Genomic DNA, 11226 nt, shown 5'->3' on the forward strand with positions numbered 1-11226 from the left:
TTTTTAGGTGACAGGTGACAAGACCAATTGTCTGATTGAAGAGCTTGATGCTGACACCGAATACATTTTTCGTATTGCTGCCATTAACAAATATGGCACTGGAGAATTCGCCGAATTTCCTATCGTACATACTAATAGAGCACCAGAAGAATTACAAGAAATATGGGAAGAGAAAAATGACTTAGAGGAAACTGTGGAAGAAATGGATGAACACGAATTAATTGAACCGGAAAAGACAAAGGTCAAGAAAGCTGTAAAGAAGGATGAATCAGAAAAAGCTGAATCACTTGAAGACGAAATGATTAGTGAGGAAATTGCTGCAGGTGATAACACTTCGCCAGCAAAGTTAATAGAAGAAGAAAAGAAGGTAGAAATGACAGAGTTCAAAGGAGATGTTGAAATCGTCAAAAATCTCGAACAGAATGAGATATTTGAACTCGAAGTAGGGAAAGTTGAAGAGAAATTGACTGGAGTTATAGGATCTGGAGAAGTGATGGATAAGGAGAAGGACGAAAAGTTGGATACTAGGAAAAAGCCGAAGAAAACAAAAATAACGAAATCAAAGAAGGAAAAGAAGCCTTCTGAGGAGATAATTCCAGCAACAGAACAGAAATCTGTTGATCGTGCTGAAGATAGCCTTAGCAAGACTTTAGAATCAGTAAGCGAAGTTATCAAAGATCATGCTGAACGGAAGAATGATGATAGGATTTTGTTGGAAGAAGAAAAAGCAGCTAAAGAAGAAATGAAACATGGAGATGAGATGGACAGAAAAATATTAGATAATGAGAAAAGAGCGCATGTGGAAGAAATAGTTCCATCAGTTACTGATGAAAAAGAATTTAAGGAGAAACCTGATAAAAAAACAGATGAAAAGAAGTCTATAGATGTGGAATTTGAGATGGAAGAGAATTTTGAAATGAAGAATAAAAAGGACAAAGAAGTTGATATTAGTGACACTTCTGAAACTGTAAAAATTGATGAAAAAACTGAAGAAATTGCATTAGAAAAAGAGCCAACGGTTGAGAAAAAAGAAGAAATTAAAAAGAAGAAATGTGGTAAGGAAAAAAACCGAAAAACTACCGTCAAAAAATCTGAAGAACCAATGGAAACCGTTGAGGTTACAGATGAAAATTTTGAGGTGCAGCTTGAGCAACAAGAAATTACTGCAGAAGAAATGGTAACATCTGAAAAAATAAAGATTAAAGAGGAAAAAGGAGGAGTTGAAAATGATGGATTCGAGAGGAAGTCAAAAGTTAAGAAAAAGAAGGAGCAAGATGAGAAGACTGCTCAGGTAATTAGTATAAACGTATTCTTCAAAAACACTCCAAACATTGAGATTGTTGACTCAATTTTGAAAAGCAAGAATGCAATTTCTACTAGTATGAAAGCTGTTTCGAAGGCAAAGAAATCAAAAACATTGATAAAGAAGAAACCAGAAGAAATAACCGGAACAGAGCAGGAAAAACCTGAAGCCGAAAAGCTGGAAGCAAAGTTGGAGGCGGATAATAAAGTTGAAAAAGCAGAAGAACATAGAAAAGAGAAAGATGGGGAAGATGCAGTCGCAGTCGAAACAGGAAAGTCTGTGGAAGATAAAGAAGTGAAACCGAAAAAGAAGACTGCCGGAAAAAAAGTCTCTAAAAAAGCATCACAGAAGCCTAAGGCTGAAGAAGAAAAAGAAAAGACTGGAGATGATGATACAAAACAGATTACGGATGAGGTTCGAGAGGAGAAGCATGCAGAAGAGAAAAACATGAACGGATTCAAAGATGAAGAAGTGAAGGAAGAACAAAGTAATACTGATATCGATGTTACTATTGATATACCAGCAATTCCGGCAAGTAAAATGCTGGAACCGGAAGACATTGTTGCAACGATACCAGTGTTACAGACAGATGAGATACCAATCACACGACGAATGCATAAACGTCTAGGTGGCTTTGCTGTTCTTCCGGAGCAGGAAATTTTAGCACTAAGAAATGATACGGTTAAAATTGAGTGTGAAGTTCTTAATGAAGATGATAAGATTAATTGGAGAATAAACGGAAAATCAGTTATGGATGATATACGATGTACGGAAGTTGTAGATGGATATTTAAGAATTTTACAAATTGAAAATGTTGTTCCAGAAGACACCGGTACCATCATTACAGCTAATCTTCATGAACATTCTGTAGAGAGTCGTTTGATTATTGAAGATATACCAGTGGAAATCATTAAAAAATTACCATATAAGATAACCGGTAAATTGGATGATTTGATAAAATTGTCAACAACCGTATCACATATGGCTGAAAATTGCCAGTGGTTTTTCAATAATGAACAATTAATTAAAAATAACGATCATTATGAAGTAAATATTGAAGGTAATATTTGCAATTTGCTGATAAAGAATTTAACTTACGATCAAGCCGGTCGTTATTCCATGAAAATAGATTCTGCAGAAACTTCAACTACTCTAATTGTTGAAGGTGCACCAGTATTACATGAAATAGAAACAAGTGCAACAATGATCAATCTAGAATCACAGGATAATTTAATACTTACAATACCATTTAAAGCAATACCGGAACCAATTTTGGAATGTTTTCTTAACAATGAAAAAATTCCGACTAGTTCAAAGATGCAACTCGATATTTTTAATGATAAAGTATGCTTCCGCAAGCGTAAGGTGGACAAAAGTGATGCTGGCGAGTATACGATCAAAATTAAAAATGATTTTGGCGAAGTATCACAGACATTTTCTGTTAATATAAAAGGTTATTTTTTGCTTTTTTTTTTTTTTAAATCAGAAATTAAATTAATTGTTATTTGATCTGTTTACCTGCAAATCAACAATAACTTTTTCCTTAAAGAATGTATTTTTTTCGTAGATATGATGATGGTAGTTGAATTAGAATCACAGTGATACAATTATGTTCGTAATACATGAGGAATATTAATTATTAATTGTGAGAATTTATGCTAACTGATACGTTTAGCAGAAAAATAAAAAATAATCTTCAAATTTTTTAAGCTCTCAAAAAAAAATTCTTCTAATATTATTTCAAAATTTGTCTTTTACTATCATTTATAATGAAGAGAAGCTTCATTTATTTATATTGTTTATTATTTATTCACCTAAAACTTTCTTTTTTTTTTTAAATAGCAACTTTGTATTTTATCTAAATATCAACTAATTTGTCATTACTAGCCGATATTAAAGTTTTACTCTCTAGTATTACTTGCCGATAAAGTTTTACTCTCACATTTCACTGTTGTCATGTATTCATTATTAACTTTTCACTCGTCTTCCTACTTTTTTTTTCTTTTTCGAACTACTGTTACTATTGCATTAAAATAATACAATATCGGATATATGTTGATATTAAATTAAAAAAGAATGTTGAAATCCTATATGAACTTATTCTGAATGTCCTTATATAAGATCGAAAGTCAAATGTTTTTTTTTTTAAGAATACTTCTTTTTATCTATCTCAAACTGATTTTCATCCATTGTTTAATGCTATTGTTTACATTTCAATTAATCTGAATTAAACTTAAATTTGAACTTAATTATTCTGATGAATAATTACTACTTATTTTGTAAAATGATCATATTTTCGTTGTTGCAAAGAAAAATACATTTTTCATTTTATTTCTGCATCATGCAGATAAAGTAACGTTTATAATATAATTATAGATGTACCGGGAGCTCCTGAAAATGGACATATTACCGATATTGGGAGTTGCAGTGCAAAAGTTCATTGGGATGCTCCAAGTGATAACGGTGGTAGTGCGATTACAGGTTATATTGTGGAGAAAAGGGAAGAATCGAGAAGAGCTTATCACCGAATTGCTCAAGTTTGTTGATTCGACTATCATTGTAATCAATTTGGTATCGATTAAAGAGATCAATTTATGATAATGCAGGTAGCAAGTGAGCAAACGGATTATTATATGGATGATCTGAAGATGAATACATCATATATGATTCGAATAGCAGCTATGAACAAATATGGCACTGGTGAATATTTGGAATGTATTTCGTTTCAAACATCTCTGCCATTCGAAGCACCGTCTGTGACACATCCGCCAATCATCAGTAATGTCACCGATCAGGTGAGTAACATTTCCTCTTTAAATTAATTTTTTTTTTTTCTTGTAGTGTTAAATATGTTTTTATTGTTTTTTTTTTTATCAACAATTCTTTATGCTTTCTTTTTCTACATAAAAGATTATATACTTAATATAAATTATTAATTCACTGTATCAGTTATCAGTAAATTAAACACTGATTGATCGTAATTTATCGGTATTGATTTCATCTCGTAATTTATTGAAAATAATTTTTGTTGTTGACCGTAGAATTTTTTGGAATGTCAACAAGTGGCTCATTTAATATTAAGTATATGTATAGGAAAGCTATTAGAATATAAATAAACATATATTTTAAATGGTCCATTTCGAATTTTACATTATTATCTGCTTCGTTCCAGATCATTGTAGTATGAATGATAAATGCTATAGTCTAGAGTTTCCTCTCCTGTTTGATTAATATGTTCCTTTTTTTTTTTTTTTCCAGAGTTGTACATTAAAGTGGCCTAGAGTAACAGAAGATGGTGGTTCATCAATTTATGGATACGATTTGTTCGTACGAAAAGATAAAGGTGGTTGGATGAAAGTTAACGATGAATTGATATTCACTGAACAATTCACTGTTTCTAATATTGAAGCTGGGCCAACATATGAATTTAAAGTTGAAGCAACAAATGAAGCAGGTCTTACATCAAAATCAGATATCATATCAGAACCATTGATAATTTTCAAAGCAGGTGATTTGTTGCTGTTTTTTTTTTTTTTTTTTCCTTTTCTTCTGATAGTTTTATAAAATGCATAGATTTTAGAAATTTCGACGTGCTCATAAATTTCTAAAAATTGAGTTTTTTTTTTTTTTTAAATTCATATTTAAATTTGAACATCGGTTTTAGATAATTGAAAAAATTTTTTATTTTGTTGCAGCAGAATTGCCTGTTTTGAGCTTACCTGCAGTAGAAGTTGTAAGCGGAGATGCAGTTAGCGTACAATGGATTGAAGCTCCCCGTGAGGACTGCAACGTGACGTCGTACGTAATTAGGTACAAATCAGAAAAGGCATCAGTTTGGTCAGAGGTAAAAGCACCACTTACTACATTTGATGCTCTCATTTTAATAATTATTAGTTTTATTTATTGCAAATTATATAAAAGGTACCAATCAAAACTTTGGGAAGTAAAAATGTTATTTCTTGTGAATGTTTTATTGCAGAAAGAAATAGAACATTCACCTGCAGACATAACTGGTTTGAGAGAGGGACTATCCTATCTTTTCAAAGTTGCGCCAAAAAGTGGTCCAACTATTGGTGAATTTTCCGAAGAAACAATACCGATACGTATAGTTGGTAAGTTTGAATTTTTTTTTGTGAAATCAAATTAAATGGAATATTAAAGTATGATCTTCTGAGAGCGTATGAATATTTTAAGCAATAACTTAGCAAAAACTTCTCACTTATCTTGTATTTCACATATTTTTAGCAACTAAAAAACCGGAAATAACAAAAGGTATCAAAGATATCTCGGTTTCATGCAAACGTGAACTCAAACTGGAATGTCATGCAACTGGTGAACCTGCTCCTCAATATATTTGGTATAAAGAGGATCAAGAAATCATTCCAGCTAACAAGAATATTGAGGTATTCTGCACTTTATAAATAATATAAGACAAGTTGTCAGATTGTTTAATTATCAAAAATATGATAAAAGGAAAATTTTTGATGCTATTTTTAATAATTTTCAGTTTTTCATTCTTTATGAAAAAGAAAAAATCTAAAATTTCAATTGGAAGTTGAATGGAAATTTTACAGATTATTAACGAAGGCTTTATGAGTGTTCTCCTAATTCATCATACATCAACACTGGATGCTGGTTTGTATAAATGCGAGGTTGTTAACGATCTTGGTTCAGTAGATTCAGAGGCTACTGTCACTGTCACAGGTTTTTTTTTTTTTTTTTTTTTTCCTAATTCTTATTAAAAATTCAAAATTATGCACTTTCTATTCAAAAATTGTTTTCATAATTTTTTTTTTTCTTTTTTTTTTTAAATTGAGTCAACTGATGAAATTTTACAGAGGTACGCGCACATTTTGTTTCTTCATTCCCTGAATATCTGGAAGTTGACGAAGGAGAAAAAATTGGATTTTCATGTGAGCTATCCGATGCTGATGCTTCTGTTGTTTGGCTAAAGGATGGCAAACCTTTACGATCAGATGATCGAATAACGATCAGTGAGGATGGCATTGAAAGAAAACTTACAATTAGAAATTCGATACTTGAAGATAGTGGCAAATATATATGTAGTACTGTTGATAGGAAAGCTCAATCTGAAGCGGAATTAATTGTCAAAGGTAACTAATCCATTTTCTAAATTATTATCACTATTCTTCATTATTTTAATGGTTTGGTCTGATTTTAAAAAATAATATGACTATTTGAAAATAATAACCATAAATTTGCAGAAGAATTGCCACATATCAAGAGAGGTCCACAAGATCAAATTGTTACTGAATTTGGTACTACCATTATGTTGAAATGCGAAACTACTAAGCCAGTGAAAGTTGTAAAATGGTTTAAAAATAGAAAAGAAATTTGGCCACGACAAGAGAAATTCAGCATGAATGTGGAAGAAACCGTTGCGACATTAACGATTATGGGCTTTGAGCTTAATGATTGCGCCGAATATACAGCAGCACTTCGTGAGGATGAAGAAAGTGCGCCAGCTAAAGTAGAACTTAAGATAGCACCAATAATCAAACTATCGAAAAATTTACCAAGTAATATGCTCAAATTGCACTGTGGCACTGATTTTGATATCGAATTCATTTATGGAGGATTTCCTGAGGTTGATATCACAGTAACTCTTAACGATAAGCCACTGAACAAAATGAGATCTCGTATGCATACCTATGATAATAAGCTATCATTACGTCTAAGAAATGTAACTCAGGAAGATTCTGGTATATTAAAAGTTGTGGTAAAAAATGAAATTGGAAGTGTAAGCGAAGAGATTCAATTGGATGTGATTAGTGTACCGTCTAAACCAGATCATTTAACAGCTTTCAATATTACAAGCCGTTCGGTGATGCTCAAATGGCAGAAAGCAGAAGATAATGGATCACCAATCATAAATTATATCATTGAAAGAAGAACAGAAAATATCAAACGTTGGCGCAATATTGGAAAATGTGAATCGGAACAATATGAATTTCTGGCTGAAGATCTATACCCGAGTGAAAGTTACTCGTTCCGTATTATTGCCGTGAATGAGGTTGGTGAAGGACCGCCAAGCAATCCAGTTGACATAGTGACCGTAAGTGAAAGTGTTGATATAAAGGAAGCAACAAAATTTCTGCCAGCGCCCAATTGTTTAAAAACAACATTGGTTGAGGATAATCAAATTGTCCTAATCACATGGGAAATAGTTGAGGAAGCTGAAGAATATATTATTGAAAGGTCGAAATTGGAAAATGATTGGAGTCAGATTGGTATAACAGCAGAAACAAAATTTGAAGATTCTTTTGACAAGAGTTCGAACTATAAGTACCGTGTTATTGCAAAGAAGGGTGATCGATTGTCCAATCCTAGTGAGGAAACGGAAATGTTGACCGTTCCTGTTCAGAAAGAGAAAGAAGCAAAACAACAAATAAGTGAAAATATTGAAATGCTTGAGGAAATTCCGGAGATAACTGAGATGGAACAGCAAACATCGGAAAAATCAGATGGTCAAGTCAAACAGGAAAAAGCAGTTAAAAAAGTTTCGAAGAAGAAGAAGAAAGATAAACAGAAGGAGGAAGTTGACAATGGTACAGTGATGGTAGTGGAACAAATAGAGGAAATTAAGGATGAGCAAAAAGTAGAAACCAAAGCCATGACGGAAAGAAAAAGGACAGAAAAGGAAAAGGAAGAAGAGAATAGAGATGGAATGAAGATGGAAGATGAATTTAAGTCGTCTGAAAAAGTTGTAAAAGAAAATGAGGAAAAAATTGAGTCAAGAAAGATTGTTAAGAAGAAAGCTCAGGAAAAGAGGAAGAAGAAAGAAGTGGAAAAGGAGGAAATTCCCAATGATGAAGCTAATATAGCAAAGAATTTTACGGAGGAAAAGGTTAAAGTTGAAAAGAAGTCAGAAAGAGAATTTGAGTTAGAAAAAGAACAGAAAGATGAAACTTTGAATGAATTGAAAGATATGAAAGTGGAAGAAAGAGATTTAGAAAAGAAATTAAAAGTAAAGGAAGAGAAAAGTGCAGAAGCATTAGAAAATGTAAACATGAAACTTGAAAATGATTCAGGAAAAATGACTGAAAAACAGGAAAGTACTAAAGTAAAAGAAAATGATAAAGCGAAGAGTGCTGCTGAAAATGATGGAAAATTAGCAAGGAGAAAGAAGAAAACAATAAGCAAACAAGAAATAAAGGAAAAGGAAACGGTAGAAGAAAAATTAGAGGAATCAATTGGTCAACAAATATTAACCAGTGAATTGATCACTGAGTTGAAAGAGGAAGAAGGAGAAGAAATGAAGAAGGAACAATTGATAGTAAAACCTATCAGTAATTCGATTACGATTGATTATGGAATGAAAAATTTTGAATTAATCGTTGATATTAGCGGTGATTACGAGGAATGTTTTTGGACTAAAGATGAAAAAGTAATTGATAAAAATTTGATGAAAATGACAGCGAATACCTCAATTTTACAACTTAAAAATGTTAATGAATTGACAGCAGGAATGTATCATTGCATTGTAACGAATAAAACGGAGAAAGCAACCGGTGAAATTCATGTTACTGTTACAGGTTATTCATTTGTTTATTAGGAATTTAATATTAATTACAGAATGTGTGAATTTAATATTTGGGAATAGAATTAGATATAAAATTGGGAGAGTTAAATAAGCATTTAAAATAAATAAATATAACAATATAATATTTTAAGTTGTACACTTTTGGAAGAAATTTTCTAAAAAGACTATACAAAGTAATACTATACTTCAGAGAAGCCAAAAATTGAATTTGATGAAACAGTCGTTGGTGCAAAAGTTGGTGAAATGTTAAAAATTCATGCAAATGTTACGGGATTACCTATGCCAACTTGTAAATGGCTAAAAGATGGTGTAGAATTAAAGCAAGATGAAAATACCATCATTACGTTTAAAGATGGTACTGCTATTGTAACGTTCAAAAAAGCTAATGTTGATCATTCGGGTCTTTACAAATTAATTGTGGAGAATATATGCGGAAAACAAGAAGATCAAATAAAAGTGCTAATTAAAGGTTGATCTTATTTTGTTTTGTTGATTTATTTTAAGCTTACAAGTATCATGATTGTTCGGGAATTCGATTGCTTGGATTATTTCATTATCAGATAAATGCCAAATTGAATATTTACAGCAGCAACTATTAATCTGTCTTATTATTTAGTAAAATAATTAAATCTTAATGTTCAGTTACTTTTTTTTAGGTTAGGTATCAAAATTATCTCAGAAAAATAATGTTATTAATAGAAGTGCGATTGAAAGATAACTGTGAAATTATAAAGTTAATTACAAAAATTGTATTTAAGAATAGAACTATTAATATATCTTATTTAATAAAATAATTAAATCTTAATGTTCGGATATCGATTTTTAATGTTTCCCTTTTTTTTTTCTTTTTTGAAAAATATATAGATAAAATCTTTGAATAATATCTTTTATCTTCATTTTTAGGAGTTCCATCTGTACCAGTTGGTCCATTAGAAGTATCTGACGTAACAAACGTTTCGTGTAAACTTGCGTGGAATCCACCCGAGCATAATGGTAATAGTAATTTACTCGGTTATTGCATCGAGAAACGTGATGCTAAAAAATCGAGCTGGGCATTTGTCGCACGTACTACAACAACAACTGCAACAATAACCGGTTTAGCTGATACTGCAAAATATTTTTTCCGTGTTGCAGCTGAAAATGCATTTGGTACCGGACAAGCTTTAGAAAATAAAGATGCTATACAACCAATAAAAATTGCAGGTAAATAATACCAATTCATATTTCATTATTAGAGTAATTATTTTTTTTATTTGAATTTTTCTATAGTTTATGAGAAGATACAATTTACTTACCTGTTTTCACCACGTAATTAAACTTGAAGAAAATTTATATAGAATTAGATGAAAGGTAAATGTAACTAAATTTTAACAATATCAAAACAAAGTACTTTTCTAATTTTGACAAATTGGACAATAAGTTAGATAAAAAAAATCATCTCTTGTCATTTTTTGAGATCATTTGTAATCTTTTTTTTAAAAAAAAAAAAAATCGTTTTTGATTACAGCAATTGAAAAGCCGAAGATCAAGAAAGCACCAGAAAAAGTAACTGGCAGAATTGGTGATAAACTTGTTCTCAATGTAGAATTTACTGCTAAACCAATACCCAAAGTTCATTGGTATAGAAATGGTAAAGAAATAATTGATAATGTGGATAATACGATAACAGAAATGGATAAGAAATCAATGCTTACAATTCAGAAACTTATTGAAGATGACGAAGGAGATTATCAGGTATAAGAAGAAGATTGATTAAACTTACATTAAGATATATGAAAATTGATTAAGCTTCCGCTATAAGCTTTTTTTGCAGAAGAAAAAGAAAAAAAACGAAGGTTAATTGCTAGAATTTTTTAAATTTAAATTTTTTTTTTAAAAAAAAGCAAAAAATCTTTACTGTTTTTTTTTTTTTTTTTTTTTTTTTTTTCATCACTTCATTTACTATTTATGAAATTCTTTTAGGTTGTTGTTGAAAATGAAGGCGGTAAAGTGCAACATAAATTCAGCTTAGAAGTAAAATCGGAACCAATGATAATTGATGCTGACAAGTATAAAGAGCCGCAAGTTTTCGATAAAGGTGAAAACGTCAAATTACAGCTTGCTTTCACTGGTTAGTTTCACTTTTGAATCTTTTTTTTTGCAGCAATTTTCCAGTATAACAATGAAAAAAAAAAAAAAAAGAAAATTGAAATTAATACTAAATTTGTGACTGAATTTCTCATATTCGATTTATTTTTAGATAGATTATTAATAAATATAATTTTCAATTATTATAAAAATCTTTGAGATAATTTAAAGTCCAATCCCATTTAGTAAAATTCGATTTACACCAAACTTTTTTGGAATTCTGTTGTACAAT

General features: G+C 30.8%; 1 protein-coding gene across 2 annotated transcripts in view; it reads left to right on the plus strand.

The window, feature by feature from the left end:
* Positions 1-10982, plus strand: part of Bm6219 (Immunoglobulin I-set domain containing protein) — a gene marked incomplete at both ends in the record, with an annotated part of 56539 nt that extends 45557 nt beyond the window's left edge. For both annotated transcript variants that reach the window (XM_043082514.1, XM_043082515.1), the window contains 14 exons: positions 8-2756; positions 3680-3840; positions 3910-4098; positions 4562-4811; positions 4999-5147; positions 5283-5415; positions 5549-5706; positions 5878-6007; positions 6142-6417; positions 6529-8859; positions 9058-9336; positions 9771-10070; positions 10375-10601; positions 10830-10982. In XM_043082514.1, coding sequence (XP_042938448.1) covers positions 8-2756; positions 3680-3840; positions 3910-4098; positions 4562-4811; positions 4999-5147; positions 5283-5415; positions 5549-5706; positions 5878-6007; positions 6142-6417; positions 6529-8859; positions 9058-9336; positions 9771-10070; positions 10375-10601; positions 10830-10982 — 7485 coding nt within the window. The remainder of the gene's footprint in view (positions 1-7; positions 2757-3679; positions 3841-3909; positions 4099-4561; positions 4812-4998; positions 5148-5282; positions 5416-5548; positions 5707-5877; positions 6008-6141; positions 6418-6528; positions 8860-9057; positions 9337-9770; positions 10071-10374; positions 10602-10829) is intronic.
* Between the last annotated feature and the right edge of the window lie 244 nt (positions 10983-11226).

Source organism: Brugia malayi (assembly GCF_000002995.4).
Source record: "Brugia malayi strain FR3 genome assembly, contig: Bm_v4_Chr4_scaffold_001, whole genome shotgun sequence".
NCBI lineage: Eukaryota > Metazoa > Nematoda > Chromadorea > Rhabditida > Onchocercidae > Brugia > Brugia malayi.